At 37.2% G+C, this 18,960-nt stretch overlaps 2 protein-coding genes across 10 annotated transcripts in view; both read right to left on the reverse strand.

Annotated features, from left to right (window-relative positions):
• alp3 (alkaline phosphatase 3) overlaps positions 1–18,960 on the reverse strand; it is a 141,227-nt gene that overhangs the window by 34,052 nt on the left and 88,215 nt on the right. The window lies entirely within an intron of this gene.
• The window catches only part of eif4g1b (eukaryotic translation initiation factor 4 gamma, 1b), a 91,801-nt gene that overhangs the window by 7,855 nt on the left and 64,986 nt on the right, over positions 1–18,960 (reverse strand). For all 9 annotated transcript variants that reach the window (XR_015509875.1, XM_087284575.1, XM_087284577.1 and 6 more), the window contains 10 exons: positions 17,492–17,728; positions 16,328–16,432; positions 15,644–15,931; positions 15,429–15,540; positions 13,730–13,844; positions 13,264–13,529; positions 11,533–11,663; positions 9,390–9,562; positions 5,250–5,375; positions 1,331–1,412 (listed from right to left, as the gene is read on the reverse strand). Coding sequence is in view for 8 of the 9 variants with exons in the window: in XM_087284575.1 (XP_087140701.1) it covers positions 1,331–1,412; positions 5,250–5,375; positions 9,390–9,562; positions 11,533–11,663; positions 13,264–13,529; positions 13,730–13,844; positions 15,429–15,540; positions 15,644–15,931; positions 16,328–16,432; positions 17,492–17,728 (1,635 nt within the window). In the remaining variant the exon portion in view is untranslated. The remainder of the gene's footprint in view (positions 1–1,330; positions 1,413–5,249; positions 5,376–9,389; positions 9,563–11,532; positions 11,664–13,263; positions 13,530–13,729; positions 13,845–15,428; positions 15,541–15,643; positions 15,932–16,327; positions 16,433–17,491; positions 17,729–18,960) is intronic.

Here is an 18,960-nt window from a genome sequence, read left to right on the forward strand (position 1 = left end):
ACACAAACACGTTTGCACTGTTTTTGCACAGCAAATGTGACAGGATACAGGTTAATGTCCACTGCTGTATGGACAACTGTTATATTAATGTACAGAATTAACCTGGTTTGACGTCCACAAACCGGAACTGAAGCGTCTTCTGTTTTAATTGTACTGACATGTGGCGGTGGTGATGAATTACAGTGATTTTACTGTATTTATGACAAGCATGCTCTGTTTTAATCTTGTGAAACTCATTCTCAAGGTGCTGATGATCACAGAGAGCTGAACAGATCTTTTAATCGCAGCTGCTTTGTGCATGTCCTGTCTTATTTATTTGATTATACGCGTTACTATGTAGACTAGGGTTGGGTTGATTGACGATGCCATCGTCCATCGCCGATGGCCAATAGACAACACGATGTTGAGCCGAAATCGGTGATTCTCCGCCCCGCCCCTGTCGCAAACCTGCTAGTGGAAAATACACACTCAGGCCCCGTTTACACTAATACGTCTTGGTGTAAAAATGTCATTTAAGAACGAAAATGATCCACACCGTGGTTACGTTTCTGAAAAGCCCTACGTCTGCTGAAAACGCACATCACGTGACCACACACACACGCACTGATATGCTCTCCTCTAAGCTTCAGGGAGAGCAGTGCATGTCGGACAGTTTATCAAGGGTGTACCGCTGGATCGTGTCTCCCTATAGTTGTTCAACGTGATATTCAGACATCCCGAGTCTCCCGGAAGTTCCGGGAGTCTCTATGCATTTGCGGGACTCATAATAAGTGAGTCATAATCTCTCGAAAATGGCGCGTCTCCCTCCCGGTCCTCAAATAAGTCGCGCACCCTTCACACCCCCGCATCCCTCCTCGCTCTTCTGATACATCGCGCGCACTCTGTCAACACCCCCTCCTCACATGATGATGATGATGGCATCGTCCATCGCGATGTTTCACTTTAGACATCGTACGATGCCAAATTGGTCGACATCGCCCAACCCTAATGTAGACATGTTAATACGCAGCTGTCAATCAATTCAGTGGGAGGGGGAAACCACACTCCTACATCACGCTGTGGTGGGCCTCAAAATTGATTTGGATCCTATTTTAACATCAGGAAATTTGATAAAAAAAAGAGACTTATTGCGTTTCTATCACTCCAGTATGACTGTAGACACACTTTACCTACACACAGTTCTGTCGAAATTTTTCGTATTTTCATCATAGGTGCCCTTTAAAACTCACATACAGACACTAACATCTAAAAAACTTTATTTCAATTTCATTTTTATAAATAAGAGGTTTGCACATGGCGAACAGCTGAATGACAGTGTGTTAATTCCTACCATTCCTTTGCAGAGCTGCTTGAGGATCTCCACCAGCAGGACTCCAGCTTTCCCCAGCGGCAGCAGAGGTTTGCTCAGCTCCCTGCAGAACAGCACACGCTCAATAACACACAATGAAAGCTCTTTTCCAATGGGGTTTTTGTACAAAACATCATGCAAAATTTCTATCATAGGACTCATTTCTATTTCTGTCTCATTGCAGCAGAACAACAACATAAACTGTGCCGGCAGCTAGCTCTCTGCAACTCTCACATGGTCGCCCACTGAAGCTAAGCAGGGCTGCGCCCGGTCAGTACCTGGATGGGAGACCACATGGGAGAGCTAGGTTGCTGCCAGAAGTGGTGTTAGTGAGGCCAGCAGGGGGCGCCCAACCTGCGGTCTGTGTGGGTCCTAATGCCCCAGTATAGTGACGGGGACTCTATACTGCTCAGTGAGCGCCGCCTTTCGGATGAGACGTTAAACCGAGTTCCTGACTCTCTGTGGTCGTTAAAAATCCCAGGATGTCCTTCGAAAAAGAGTAGGGGTTTAACCCCGGCATCCTGGCCAAATCTGCCCACTGGCCTCTGTCCATCATGGCCTCCTAACCCTCCCCATATCATAATTGGCTACATCAATCTGTCTCCTCTCCACTAATCAGCTGGTGTGTGGTCTGGCGCAAAATGGCTGCCGTCGCGTCATCCAGGTGGATGCTGCGCACTGGTGGTGGATGAGGAGATTTACCAAATAATTAAATTATAAACTAACATGGCAATGATGGCCTCAGGTACTGATTATGGGCTTTATTCAGTGTTAAATGCTGTGTTTAAATACATTTTACATGGCATTTATTGCTATACTACTGAAAGCAGCAGCAGATAGTTCACCTCAGATGTTAAAAATTAAATAACTAGCTGACGGTTTGACAATGAACGAGTCAACATGAGACACTCAGCAGCCTATTAATACTGTTAAAAAGCTTTAATGTGTGTTAATTACATTAAAAGCCTTTACCATTTAGTTTGGAGTGCAGTAGCTGGAGTTTTAATGTTTATATCACCTCACATTTGGTGCAGACAGACAAATTGCTTGTCACTAGAATCTTGTAAACGTATATATTGCAAAGATTAATCCCGATTAATTGCATTCAAAGTACATAAGATATGTGTGTGTGTATTATATATTACGTATGTATATGTAATAGACACAGTTGCAAAATAACTATACAAAACTTTTTATTTTTTTAAAGCAGTTATTTAAATGTATCATTTGTTTCGCATGCATACATGTTTTGATTTAATTAAATTAAAGTTCATTTATACAGCACTTTTCACATTAATTTTTGTCACAAAAGCATTACAATCAAAATCTAAAAAGTTAAGGTCATTAGTTATCATTACTTTGTTGGTAACACTTTACAATAAGGTGCATTAGTTAAAGTATTTACTAACATAAACAACACATGTACAGCATTTATTAACCATAATTAAACATTTATTAATGCATTATTAACATCCAACTCTGTGCTTGTTAACATTAGTTAATGCACCATGAGTTAACATGAACTAACAATGAACTACTGTATTTTCATTAACTAATGTTAACTAACATGAACAAACACTGTAGTAAATGTATTGTTCATTGTTTGTTCATGTTAGTAAATGCGTTATTTAACATTAACTAATGAACCTTATTGTAAAGTGTGACCACTTTATTAGTTACTAATAACTTTAATTAACTAGTAACTTTTAACAATTAAAGTTATTATATACAAGCATAGGTGACCTGCAGTTATATAGTGAATAGGTGATATCTATGTGTGTAGATGTTCAATGAAGTGTATTTTATCAGCATGTATTTACAGTTGAAGTCAGAATTATTCGATCTCCAGTTTATTTTTCCCCCAATTTCTGTTCAATGGAGAGCAGATTTAATAATAATAATAAAAAAATAATAATAATATATATATATATATCAGGGCTCGAAATTGACTATTTTACTTGGTAGCACCGGTGCTCCCAATTTCAAAAATTTAGGAGCACCAGAAAAAATTTAGGAGCACCCACCAAAAATGATTGAGCACCGCTGCAAATTGTATTTTAAGGGACTTATTGTATTTTAAAACAACATCAATTAGGACTAACAAAAACCAGAAACTAACTAATTAATGCTGAGATGACATTGATATTTGTGTGCAATAATTCCAAAATGTGTATGTCTAATAATTATAGAATATTAATGATGATGAAAATGACAATAATAGTAACTATGAATTACATTTCTCATCATCATGCTGCCTTGAATGTGCATGAATGAAAGTTATCTGCTATAAAAAGTCTTTTATGAAAAATAATTGTATAGTTTGCATCAAACAAAAATGAAGCATTGCAGTAAGAAATACTTATTTTGTACTGCTGTTTATATATGCATGTCAGTTTAATAAATAATATTTCTGCTACAAAACAAACAAAAGATTAAAATTAATAATTAAATTCAAGGCTGAAAGCTGCAAAACAGTCATCAGTAACTAAATAAAAAATAATATACACCTCAAGAAAGAATAGGCAAAAGAAAGTAAACTCACTTCTATCACTCTTTAAAAGTTTTGGTTTCAGTTTGTGTCAATTTAAATGTTCAGTTTGAGCTGATTTTCATTTTTCTGTGTTTGTGGAAAAGCAGGCGAGTCAGCCGACCCAATTCATGAGCAGGTTGAGCACCGGCGCAATACCGCTGTTTGTTATGAGACGCAGTTTCAGTGTAAACTTAGTAAAGGCGAGCTTCTTTGGCGATGATACAGTATTAGATTTGACTTTTAGCGGACATTTGCGCTGAACACGCAGTGAATGCAACGCATCGAGATTCGGCCACCTTCTCCGAAAAGCACATACTTGATTGATCTCAGCTGGCGGATCATTATTCACCACGTGTCATGATCGCTCTCATCTGCGCCTCAACTTTAGGTGGGGTTTGCACTTTGCAAACTTGTGTGCTTTAAGTTTTCACTCTTTAGCCGTTTGCATTTCCCCATGGTCATAAAGCTCCCTCCCTGTCATTTAACAGTGGAAAGCCTTGAGTGATTGACAGCTAATATAAACCAATAGAGCGGCAGGGAAGAGCGATTCAGCACGTTTTTAGATAAAAATCAAAACAGATCGCACTAATGCGCCCAAATATATTATGAGGTCGCATCGATTTATTTTCGGGCGCATATGCGACCAAAATGGTCGCAATTTCGAGCCCTGCATATATATAAATATTTTCTCAAATATACGCATGCTTGTGTATTTTTATATTAATATACACGTTTATTTTGGATGCAAACATTTTTTGCCCAGCACTTAAATGGATAAAAACGTTATTTGTCTGATGTCAGCAGCATCAATGGTTCACATCAACTTAAGGGTGAATTTAAATCGTCAGCCAGTCAGATCACGCCATGCAAATACCCTAGAGCAGATGCTAGCCAATCAGATTTAAGCAACACTGGAAAAGTAATGTTGTTGTGTCCAAAACCTCCTACTACTCAGTTGTAGTAGTAGTGGCAGTACTACATCAGTTTCGTCGCTTCACTCCCATTCATGAATTCTCTCATGGGGCATCATGGGAAAGCAAAGCGTGCATGGGATGCGCACTTCAGAATCTCACCGGAAGTAGTAAGACATCCAAGCACTTCTCGCATACTACTTTTCTAATTCTATAAATTCTGACATACTACTCGGCTCGCATACTGATTTTAGCGTACTGTATAGTATGGAAGTATGCGGTTTCGGATGCAGCCTGTGATTGGCTGTTGTGCTTTATCTGGCGGAGTTTTAATGTCTGTCATGTTGTGTGGTGTAGACAGACACATTGCTTGTTTCCTGTAATCTTGTGTTGTTAGGACACGGTGGATAACATTCACTCACTCTTCTACCTGTGTGTGTGTGTGTGTGTGTTTTCTCACCTGAAGAGCGGCCCCATGGGAATGCCTCCTTCATGCAGCATTGGGCAGATCAGCTCCGCCAGATACAACCAGATATGAGGGATATCTATAGCCATGTCCTCCGCCACCTCCAGCACCTCCATCAGCCTGACAAACACACACACACACACACACACACACACACACACACACACACACACACACACACACACACACACACACACACACACACACACACACACACACACACACACACACACACACACACACACACACACACACACACACACACACACACACACACACACACACACACACACACCACATTTATTACATTGCATTGCAATGATTAACATTTTACTTTAGGTCACAACTCATGCTATTAACTACAAGCTTATTACCTGCCTATTGTTAAGATATTTAGACCCCCTAGTTTTTCGCGATCGCTGAATCCAACGCAAAATCAACAACAACAAAAAAATGTTTGCGATCCTACAAAATTCTTAATTCAAATGCGAAAAACATACATAAAAACCATCAAACATAAAATTCCAAACCATCTGATTAAATGTTTTACAAGACTTACAGACGTTGCATGCGCAGCGCACGTGATGTCTCTGAGGCCCCGTTTACACTAGTGCGTTTTAGTTTTAAAACGGCGTTTTAGAATGAAAACGATCCGCGTCCACACTCGCGTTTTACCCAGCGTTTCTGAACTGACCACACTCACACTCTCGGGCAAGCGCTGCAGCCCATATACCCAGATGAGAGCTCTGCTAGTCGGACTTCTCATCAAGCATCTCCCGCTGGATCTAATATCTCACTATATTTATTAAACGGGATATTTCATTTATCTTGTTGTCTTTATCTAACGACATATTCCCTGACTTTGGTCATAGGAATCTATTACTTGTTCTCAGGTAACGTGTTTTGGCTGAGCGCAAAGATAAGTTAATGATTAATGTAACCACGTACATTCTGTATATTGACTGATCGCCTTTATTTCCTATAATGTATAAACTTATTGTATGTTATACTTTTATAATGGCCATAATCGATTATTAAAACTGATACTCAGCAAAAGAGAGGCTGTGTTTCGTATTTTCACTGAAATTGAAAGGAGGCAGTTGTTATTGGCTCCGTTTTGTTATAAATATCCACACAGTGAAGATGACACTCATCTTATGCAGCACGACGCCTCAACATGTCTGCTGTCTAAGTTGCCAATATTAAAATGAAAATAGGCAGTTCCTTAAATCATGTTTACATTTTATTGTTGAGAAAGTGAAACAACGAAGCCAGTGTGATGTGAATGAAGTTATAAAGTACACTGTTCCCTTTGAAGATTTACCCGTGTCCTCGGTATAGTCTGTTTTCCATATCAAACTGAGAAGAAGAGATGCAGCCTTGATCAAACTTGCGAAGTCTGAACTTACACGGAGAGAATGCAGGACTGAACTGTGTGTTAGGCTACTTAATATTCAGGAAAAGCCCATATCAGAGAGGCGAACGTCAGCAGCCCCGCCTCCGTTTCCAGATGTCTCCGTTTTCCATCATCCACACTGAGACGGAGCAGCAGCATTTCACAATGAAAACGGCCTCTCCAGCGTTTTCGAAACGCTCCGTTTTCGGCGCTCGAGAACTCCGGCGTAGTGTGGATGGTTGGCGTAACCGTAGCAAAACTTGTGCGTTTTCAAACTAAAACGCATTAGTGTAAACGGGGCCTGAGTGTCTCTTTGAAAAGCGACGTCTCACCTGCGCCCTCACAATCATTACATTACATGGAAGGGGGGTGGCGGGTGGTGATTGTTTTGCAGCCTGCTCAGTAAGCAGATGCAATGAAGCGCGAGTGATTTACACGTGAAGTCAATGCAAACATGGGATTACACATCCTGTGGCGTTAATTGGCCGTTTTGTATTTGATGCAAATCAGACTGCAAAAAAAATGGGAGCAAACATCTAACAAATGGAGCAATGGAACAGACAGAACAGCAAGCAGCTTGCGGTGATGGAGATTGGCTCAAGAATGACGACTGCTGGACATGGACAACTTGAAGGACAATATTTGTGCTTTACATGTATGGCTGGTATTATGGTGTGTAAATGGTAACACTTTACAATAAGGTTCATTAATTAATGCATTTACTAACATGAACTAATCATGAACAACACATGTACAGCATTTATTCATCATAATTGAACATTTACTAATGCATTATTAACATCCAACTCTGTGCTTGTTAACATTAGTTAATGCACCATGAGTTATGAACTAACAATGACAAACTGTATTTTCATTAACTAACATTTACTAGCATGAACAAACACTGTAGTAAATGTATTGTTCATTGTTTGTTCATGTCAGTAAATGCATTAATTAACATTAATTAATGAACCTTATTGTAAAGTGTGACTGTGTAAATGATTTCGTGTAACTCTTTCCCTGCAGTTAACGAGAGAAAGACGCTTCCCCGCCACTGATGAGTTTTACGGCAATCCGTGTTTAAGGTGTATTACGATAGGGGGAGCCCTAACCCATGTCCTGAGTGAAGTAAATAATGTCAGATGCTCCAGGGAGTGAAATCTGAGAGAAAGTAAGATTGTGGATAAAAATATAAACTAGACAACCTTCCTTTGGCTTAATCCCTACTGTTTTAGATCTCGTCTTGACACGAGACCAAAATAAAGAAACTTTATTGTTGTGATTTGTGTCAGATTGCACACCAAACATAGTAGACTACCTAATCTGGTGTGTGTGTGTGTGTGTGTGTGTGTGTGTGTGTGTGTGTGTGTGTGTGTGTGTGTGTGTGTATATATATATACACACACACACACACACACACATCTATACATAGGCATTTAGAGGATTTTGCATATAAACTCTTTATATATGAATCACAAAATTGTCTGCAAATTTCTGGGAATTACCATTACAGAAAGATTGTAAAAAACTAGGAGGTCTTGATATTAATTGTCACTAGTGCAGTAGTTATAAAGTATGATCTTATTTTGCATCACTAATCCTATAAATATAAATAAATAACGAATGAATGACAAAAATGTAAATAGCAATTTAATTAAATAATTATTTTGCACAGAAAATATGAATTGAATTATCAATAAATGATTAAAAAAATAAAAAAAAGTTGAGTTTTGTTAAATCAGTTTTGCAGCATATATCTGTCATAATTAACATAATAATTAAGTTATTATATTATATTCTGTTTATTTTATCACATTTATATTAACAACATAATATATTAAATTACAATATATATTCCGTACCATTTATTAATATAATAACAAATTAGCTGTTATATTAACTACAGGATATTTGATGCACACCAGATACTAAAATTATCATAACATAAAACAATTTGTGAAACTTACTCCAGACATGTTTAGGGATTTAAAATAATGATAATAATAATAATAATAATAATAATAATAATAAAAATAAAACAATAAATAATAATAGTAATAATAAAATAATAAATAATACCAATAAAATAATAATGATAAAAAATAATAATAATAAAAATCATATAATAATAATAATAACAAAATAATAACAATAATAATAATAAAATTCATAATAATAAAAAAATAAAAATATAATAATAACAAAAAATAATACAAAATAAAATAATAACATAAGATTTAAAAAATATATATATATATATATATATATATATATATATATGATAAAATAATAATAATAACAACAATAATGATCATAATAAAATAATATAAAATAATAATATAATAGCAATAATAATTAATGATAATAATAAAAAATAACAATAATGAAAATTAAATAATACTAATACAACAATAAATAATAAAAATAATAATAATAACAAAAATGGTTATAATAAAATATTAATAATTATAAAATAATATAGCAATAATTATAAAATAATATAATAATATTAATAATAATAACAACCATCATTAAAACACCAATTCATGTTCCACAACTAGACTTCTAAATCTTCTTTAATATCTAAATTTTTATAAAGTTCAAAAACACCAAAAATTCAGAGATTATTATTGTTGTTATTATAACCACTAATATGACAGCATTGTATTTTACACGCTCACAAACATACACACTGTATTGGCGTGTGCACGTGACTGTGTGTGGATCTGCTCTCTCACCCTTTGTAGTATTGTTGTGTTGTTAGTGTTTGTGTTTTGAGCAGCTGGTGAAACAGTAAACCCAGGTGTTCCCTAGCGAGCGTGCTTCTCTCCAGAGTCGACTCGATTCCTGTGCGGACGAACACCGAGAGCAGAGACGAGCAGTTCAGCTCACTGACGCACTGCAGCGCCTCCTACAGCACAGGAGGAAGAACAACAACAGACGAAGAGTGAGATTTACTACTCAACTGTTTGTGTATACATGCTCAATGAAGTGTAATTGTGTGTACTCATGCATATATGAGTGTCACTGTGTGCGTGTGACAGTGAGTTTGTGTGTGTTTGTGCACAGAGTGTGTGCTTTTTTGTCAGTTAGTGTGTGTGTTTGAGAGTGCTTGAGTGATGTACAAGTGTGGATATGTTGATGAGTGAGTTATGTGTAGGCCGCGCAGAATTCCGCAGATTTCTGCAGATTTTTATTATTAATTCAGTTTTTTTACTAGAGTTAATGTGTAAATCTGAATTTATTCAGTTTTTATTCAGTAATTTATTACTTTTTATTTAATATATTAAGGTGTAAGTTATGATAGTCTGCTGGATACTCCCAAAATAATTCCGCTGAAATCCACAGATTTTTACCAAAACTCTCCGCAGAAATAGCAAAAAATCGTCCGCAGATTCCGTCTGGCCCTGGTTATGTGTGAGTGGTGGATGAATGTGTGTATTTGAATGATGTTTGAGTGTGCGTGAGTGATACATGAATCTGTGTTTTGTTTCAGTGTGTGTGTGGATGTCTGTCTGATGTCTGTGTGTATGTGAGTGCATGTGTATGTATGCGAGTTTGTCTGTCTGAGTGATTGTGTATGTCTGTTTAGTGTGTGTGTCTGTTTAGTGTGTGTGTGTGTGTGTGTGTGTGTATATATATATATATATATATATATATATATATATATATAAACACACACTCACTGGCCACTTTATTAGGTACACCTGTCCAACTGCTCAATGCAAATTTCTAATCAGCCAATCATGGCAGCAACTCAATGCATTTAGGCATGTAGACATGATCAAGACGATCTGCTGCAGTTCAAACTGAGCATCAGAACGAGGAAGAAAGGGGATTTAAGTGACTTTGAACGTGGCATGATTGTTGCTGCTCTGAGTATTTCAGAAACTGCTGATCTACTGGGTTGTATAAATGGTTCAGTTCTCAATCCAATAGAGCACCTTTGGGATGTGGTGGAACAGGTGACTCACATCATGGATGATATCATGTCAACATGGAGCAAAATCTATGAGGAATATTTCCAGAGTCTTGTTGAATCTCTGCCACGAAGGATTAAGGCAGTTCTGAAGGCAAAAGGGGGTCCAAACCGGTACAAGTAAAGTGTACCTAATAAAGTGGCCGGTAAGTATGTATGTATGTATGCATCTGTAAAGCTGCGTTCACACCAGACGTGGAACGCACGTCAAGCGTGAGGGATTTACATGTTAAGTCAATGCAAACGCGCGAATAGACATCCTGCGGCGCGATAGGCGCGAATGACGCAAATTGCGCGAATGAATGCGCGGTGTGAATAGCGTGATACGCGCGAATGGATCAGGGCGAATTGAGCGTTTTGTGCGTTTGACACGAGTTCGAAAAACTAAACTTCAGCGGACATTCGCGTCGCGTTAACCAATCAGAAGCTTGCTCTTGTGGGGGCGTGATTGTGACGTAGAACCTGTTGATGGTGTCCCTGGGGAAATCCTCCAGGCAACACCGACAACAAGTCATCAAACTGGGCTTAGCTCAGTCAGAAGCACCGCCAAGCACGTATCGACGCTGTTTTTCAGCCTTCATAAAGCACATAAACACTGTTATATTCTTCATGAAATCCATGTTAGCCATTTAGCAACGAAGCTACAATCACCGGGCAGACAGACGCCCTGCCCATCACGCGAATCCGCGTCTGTTCTGAAGTGAATTTGACACGCGAATGAAGCGGATTTCAAGCTCGAATCAAGCGAGGTTTGACGCGCGAATGAAGCGAGTAAACTCAAATGCTCACGCGGCTATCTACGCGCGAATAGTGCGATTTATCCGCGCGTTCCACGTCTGGTGTGAACACAGCATCAGAGTGTGTGTGTGTGTGTGTGTGTGTGTGTGTGTGTGTGTGTGTACCTTCAGGTCATTGATGTGCAGATACTCCTCAATGATAGCAGTGGATTTCTTCTCCAGCTCTTCCTCAGTGAGGGCAGGTTTAGAGGCAGCAGCAGGAGGAGGAGGCGTCGCCGCTACACTTTCTCTCTTTGCTGTAAAAAAATCAACACAAACATCCTGTCAAATAACCCGGTGCAGAACATGTGCACTAACACTAATATATTCTAGAGCATTACTATTCAGTACATCAAATATGCAAAACCCACCAAAGAACTTTGACCATTCATCAAGTGAGTGTGTGTGTGTGTGTGTTGTGTATGAGTGATGTATTAGTGTGTGTGTGCTTATGTCAGTTTGAGTGATGTATTAGAGCGTCATGTATAAGTGTGCGAGTTGTGTATGAGTGTATGTGCATGCGTAGTGTATGAGTGTGTGTGCGTGTTGTGTGCGTGTGTACGTATTTAAGTGATGTATGAATGTGATTGTGTGTTGTGTGTATGAGTGATGCATGAGAGAATGTGTGTGTGTGTTTGATGTATTAGTGTGTGCGCATGTTGGTTTAGGTGATCTATTAGAGCTTGTCATGAATGAGTGTGTGTGTCGTGTATGAGTGTGTGTTTGAGTGATGTATGAGTGCAAGTGTGTGCTGAGTGTGTGTTGTGTATTAATGTGTATAAGTTTGAGTAAGGTGTGTGTAAGTGATGTATGAGAGAGGGTGTGTGTTTAAGTGATGCATGAGTGTGTGTGTGTTTGGCTGATGTATAAAAGTGTGTTATGTGTGTGTTTGAGTGATGCATTAATGTGTGCGTGTGTTAGTGAGTGCATGTGTGTGGCCACCAGTCTGTGTGCAATAGTATGTGTGTGTGTATGCATGCATGCATTAGAATGTGTATGTGTGTGCTTAAGAGTGTGTGTATGTATGTGTTGTGTATGAGAGTGTACTGTGTATGAGTGTCTGTGTATATGCGTTTGATGTGTGAGTGTGTGTGTGTGTGTGTGTGTGTTATGTATGAGAGTGTGCAGTGTATGAGTGTCCTTGTTTATGCGTTTGATGTGTGAGTGTGTGTGTGTGTGTGTGTGTGTATGTGTTGTGTATGAGAGTGTACTGTGTATGAGTGTCTGTTTTTATGCGTTTGATGTGTGTGTGTGTGTGTGTGTATGTGTTGTGTATGAGAGTGTACTGTGTATGAGTGTCTGTGTTTATGCGTTTGATGTGTGAGTGTGTGTGTGTGTGTGTATGTGTTGTGTATGAGAGTGTACCGTGTATGAGTGTCTGTGTTTATGTGTTTCATGTGTGAGTGTGTGTGTGTGTGTGTGTGTGTGTGTGAGAGAGTGTGTGTGTGAGAGTGTGTGTGTGAGAGTGTGTGTATGTGTTGTGTATGAGAGTGTACTGTGTATGAGTGTCTGTAATTATGCATTTGATGTGTGTGTGTGTGTGTTGTGTATGAGTGTCTGTGTTTATGCGTTTGGTGTGTGAGTGTGTGTTGTGTATGAGTGTGTGTTTATGCGTGTGTATGTGTTGTGTATGAGAGTGTACCGTGTATGAGTGTCTGTGTTTATGCGTTTGGTGTGTGAGTGTGTGTGTGTGTGTGGTGGTTGTGTATGAGAGTGTATCGTGTATGAGTGTCTGTGTTTGATGTAATGGTAAGTGTGTGTGTGTGTGTGTGTGTGTGTGTGTGTGTGTGTGTGTGTGTGTGTGTGTGTATGAGTGTGTAAACTACATGATGCAGAGATATATAGCCCTGCAGTTACCGCTGCGCTCTCGTTCTCTCTCTCTGTCTCTCTCCCTGTGGTCAGTGGTCGTGCTGGAGCCGCGGCGCAGCACCTCAGAGGAATGCTGCTGCTGCTCACGCTCACGGCTGCGCTCCTCCTTCTCACGGCTGAAGCTGCGTTTGCCCACGGCAGGACGGTTTCGATCTGACCCACGCTCATCTCTGCCCTCGTACCGATCACCGGCCCGATCCATACGCTCATCCCGCCGCTCGAAACGATCACTGCGCTCGCGACTGGAGCTGTTCCTGAGAGAGACACACACACACACATGCATAAACACAAGTACACGCATAGACAATAGAAATGCCAACTGGCCCAGCTGGAACTTGAACCAGCAACCTTCTTGCTGTGCGGAGACCGTGCTAACCACTGAGAAACCATGCCGCCTGTATTATATGATATTATAGATATGTAGTGGAGAGCAGTTGTACGGTGATGATCAGACCTGTGAGGAAGCCTGCGGTCAGAGTCGATGTTTGCCGAAGATGATGAAGATGATGATGGAGGCTGCTGAAGTGCTGAGAAACGGTTTAAAGTATTCGGACGACCAGAATCTTGAGCTGTAAAACACAGAGAGAGAGAGAGAGAGAGAGAGAGAGATGTGAGCTGGATCATGCCTGGCTCTAAATACAAGATGCGAATCGTTTCAAATGATTCAGTTCGATTTGGTGAACAAGTTCAACTGGTTCACTTAGAAGATCCGATTAAAAAGATTTGTTTGCGATCGCGATACAGAAATAAAACCTATTATTGGGCATAAATGTGTTAAAGTAATAGTTTTAAGTGTCTGTATTTAATGCTGTCACTGTGCTGCTGTCATGTCCACTCGTTGTTTTTGTCGCAGAAGCAACAGCGAGGATGACTGCAGGAGAGCCGGCTTGATCTGGCCAGTGGCGGCAGGACTACAGACTCTGAGGTGCGAAAGGGTCAAACACAAACACCTGCAGCGCCGATTAGATTTACTTCTAAAAGGCTTACGGTACGGCCCGACTACACTAATGCGTTTTAGTTTTAAAGTTTTGCTACGGTTACACCATCAGTCCACACTACGCCAGAGTTTTCTTGCGCCGAAAACGGAGCGTTTTAAAAACACTAGAGAGGCTGTTTTCATTCTGAAACGCTGCTGCTCCGTCTCAGTGTGGATGAGGGAAAACGGAGACATCTGAAACGGAGGCGGAGCTGCTGAGATTCGCTATCTGATTGGGGCTTTTGTGTCATTGCGTATTCTTCCCTTATTCGTCAAGCCCCTATCACATGACTATAACACATGGCTTTAACGCTACCGGAAGACAGCAGACCAGCCTTCACTGTAAACAACAACACGGACACAGAAATGGGAGCGCTGTTTGCACTATTGTCTGTTTTAGGCGCCATTGTGCAGTTATTCATTTGTTACGTTTAGTAACAACTCGACCTCGTCGTCTGTCCACAAAAATACCTCTCTTGCTTTCTTTGCCATCGCGTTCATTGTTCAGCCGGCGTTTGTAGACTAACAATAACCAAATGTCGAGCGAAACGCATGCTTCCTGTTTATACTAGAACGCGCATGCCTAGAGTGCGCGAATGGTCACGTGATATACGTTTTTGGTGGCGTCGTGTGGACGTAGATATGTTCGGAAACGCTAGGTGAAACGCTAATGTGGATCGGTCTTGATCTGAAACGCCGTTTTAAAACTAAAACGCACTAGTGTAAACAGGGCCTTTATTTTTTGCTATGATTTTTCTTACCGTTAGTTTTGTATGTACACAATACAGTTTCAGTTAGTTCTAGTTTTTATAAAAACTCTCGTTTTTATTTTTATTTCACTTAACGTGAAATTTTCGTTTTCGTTAACTATAATAACCTTGCATGAAAATCCTCACTTTTTTTTTTCCATGTGCTACACATTTTTCATGTGCACCTTTAAAGAACGTTCAAGAACGACCCAAGACTATTCAGTTGCATTTTTACGAGACGTTCAATGCAGAAGTATCAATTAACCTTAGGGCTCAATCACACTGAATGAGTCCTTGCTTTTAAAAACGCAAAGATGCAGAGCATAGGAAAGGGTTTAAAAACAGTGCAGCGTAGCATTTTGTTCATTCTGTGTGAACTGCCCCTTAAGAGTGTATTATAAATGCTAGTGAACAGAAAAGTCTCTGACCGCTGTCGCTGGGTTTTGCTCCTGATCCTCCACTGCTGCCTTTGCCCCAACTGCCCCACGTGCCTTTACCTCCAGGGGCAAGCAGCTGATTATTGAAGTCCAGAGCTCCAGGCTGCACAATAAACACACACACACATCATCAGGGTACATACAGGTATCAGGGCATTTCAAATGATGAACTGTGTGAATGATGATGTGCCGGAGGAGGTTCAGACCTTGGTGATCTTGCTGAGTCGTGTTGGGTCGATGGGTCTGTTTTTAGTGGAAATGGGTACAGTGTTCCAGCCATCGTCAGGGCTCTGGTTTCCCCGTGGCCCGGGTGTGTGTGTGGACCCACGGGACCCCATCCCTCCTCCAGCTGTGGCCCCGGATCTGCTGTCCTTCTTGGACATGAGCTGCTGCTGCACCTTCACCTGCTCGCGGTGCTCCTCCAGCTGCGCCTCCTTGTGGATCTGCTCGATGGTTTTCGGGCCCTGATCTCCTCTGCGTGGCACCCAGTTACTCTAACACACACACACACAAAACACACAAAACACACACACACACACACACACACACACACACACAGAGAGAGAGAGAAAACATAGTCAGAAATACAGCTGTTAGAGATGGCTTGTTTTATTTTATCTCAACGAACAAACAAATGACCAGAGAAAGGTCTCATGCCCTTAAACAGGGTACCCTTGGGATCCTCTAAATGAAATTCAAGGCTTATTCAGACCTTTTTAATACCATTTCAAATGAAATTCAATGCCAACTTCGTACCCATTCTGACAGAAGTATGAGGGGAAAATGTCAAATCTGTATAAATTTTGAACCCTAGAAAATTATGTACAAGTGACTAAAGGGGACTTTAGAGTGTTATGAGTTCTGAGTGGTGTGAAACATGCAGTCCTCACCCGTCGTAAATCCAGAACGTCCTGCAGCATGAAGCGGATTCTGGAGGAGGTTTTACGCTCCTTAATGATCTTCTCCATCTGATTAAAATATTGATCCATTCGGGGCTGGACAAAACAAAGATACACAATATTAATAATATAATATAATATAATATAATATAATATAATATAATATAATATAATATAATATAATATAATATAATATATTCATAATTTAATATATTCATAATATAATTTAATGTAGAATAATATAATATATTCATAATATATTAATTATATAATATAACATACTATAATATAATACAATTATTTAATATAATATAAAATAAATAATATAATAAAATATAATACAATATAATATTAATAATATAATATAAAATAATATAATATATTCATAATATAACATACTTTAATATAATATTCATTCATTTATTTTCTTGTCGGCTTAGTCCCTTTATTAATCCGGGATCGCCACAGCGGAATGAACCGCCAACTTATCCAGCAAGTTTTTACGCAGCGGATGCCCTTCCATCCGCAACCCATATCTGGGAAAATAATATAATATAATAAATTATAAAATAATAATATAATTTAACATAATATAATATAAGATAACATAATATAATATAATAAATTATAATATAAATAAATATTATAATATATTCAAAATATAAAATATTAATAATATAATTTATTTTAATATAATTTAATTTATTTTAATTAAATATAATATAATTTAATGTAATATAATATAATATAATATAAAGTAAAATAATATAATACAATATAAAAAATAATATAATATAATTTATTAATAATATAACATATTAATAATATAATAAGATAAAAACTAATATAATATAACAATTATAATATAATATAATATATTCATAATATAACATTACTAATATAATATAATGTAATATAATATATTTATAATATAATATAATATACTATAATATAATATAATATAATACAATATTTTCATAACATAACATTAATAATATAATATAATATATTCATAATATAATATAACATTCTATACTATAAACTAATCTAATCTAATCTAATCTAATCTAATCTAATATAATATAATATAATATAATATAATATAATATAATATAATATAATATAATATAATAAATATCTCTGTGTGTTTGAGACCTTGGCTTTCTCGAAGTCCAGGTCTTTGCCGATGGTGGCCAGCAGTCTGCACAGACACTCTAAACTCTCCTCGTCGTGGTTCTTCAGCAGTTTGACGATGCAGTCATGCATGATGTTCTCCGTCAGCATCTTCAGCTTAAACAGCTCGCCGATGAACTTGATGTTCCCTAGCGACCGTCGCCGGGCTTTGTCTTTGGCATCCTCAAGCTCCTCCTTTAGTCTCTGCCGCTCTTCCTCCTAAAAGGGCGGAGACAGAAAGAGAGGTTACGCATATCGTTACAGACACTGATGATATTCAATCATTTTCCTTCAGCTTAGTCACTTTATTAATCTGGGGTCAATTAATAAAACTTATATTAACTTAGTTTGACAAATACCAAAATTTTTTTTATTTTTAAATTAAGTAGCTGTGGTAATAATAATAATAATAAAAACAACAACAACAACAACAATATAAAATAATAATAATAATAATAGTATAATAATAATAATAATATCTAATAATAATAATAATAATAGTAATAATAATAATAATAATAATCATCATCATCATCATAATAGTAATAATATTATTATTATTAAAATCATGCATTTAAATTTTAAAGAGATTTTAAGAGAAAATGCAACTAATAAAACATACAGAAATAAAATATAAACAATACAAATGTAAACTGTTTAAACATGTTTTTATTATTAACAATAATAATAATAATATTAATAACATTATTATGATAAAAATCATGCATTTAAGTTTTAAAGACATTTTTAGGGAACACGCAACTAATAAAACAAAGTAATAAAATTTAATACAATTTAAATACTAACTGTTAACACAACTTGTTTTTATTATTATTATTATTATTATTAATAATAATAATAATAATAACAGAAAAAAATATTAACAATACAAATATAAAAAAGGTTAAACTATTTTAAAAAGGTTAAAATATTTAATTTTTTTTAACAACAACAATAGTATTAATAATAAATGCATGCATTGAATTTATATGAAAGTTTCCAGTGTTTCCTGCATATTACATATTGAAATAAACAAAAATAGGAGGTTAGGAGATTTTCAGATGACAATGAATAAAAAAATATAGTAATAAAATATAAACAATACAAAGGCAAAATGTTCAAACTTCATTTTATTTAGTTTTTATTAAATAACAGTAGTAGTAGTAATAATAATAACAACATTATTATAATTAAAATCATGCCTTTAACTTTTAAAGATTTTCAAAAAACATGAAACTAATAAAAACAAGGTAATAAAATATAAACAATACAAATGCAACAAATAGGTAACACTATTTTTTTTATTTGATTAAATAACAACAATATTAAAATCCTGCATTTAAGTTATATGAAAGTGTGTTTCCTGCTTAAATTTTAAAATAATAAAAATTTGAGTTTTAAAGAGATTTTCAAAAGAAAATGAATTAAAATAATATAGTAATAAAATAAAC

The sequence above is a fragment of the Danio rerio genome, chromosome 15 (assembly GCF_052040795.2).
Source record: "Danio rerio strain M-AB ecotype USA chromosome 15, GRCz13ab, whole genome shotgun sequence".
Lineage (NCBI taxonomy): Eukaryota > Metazoa > Chordata > Actinopteri > Cypriniformes > Danionidae > Danio > Danio rerio.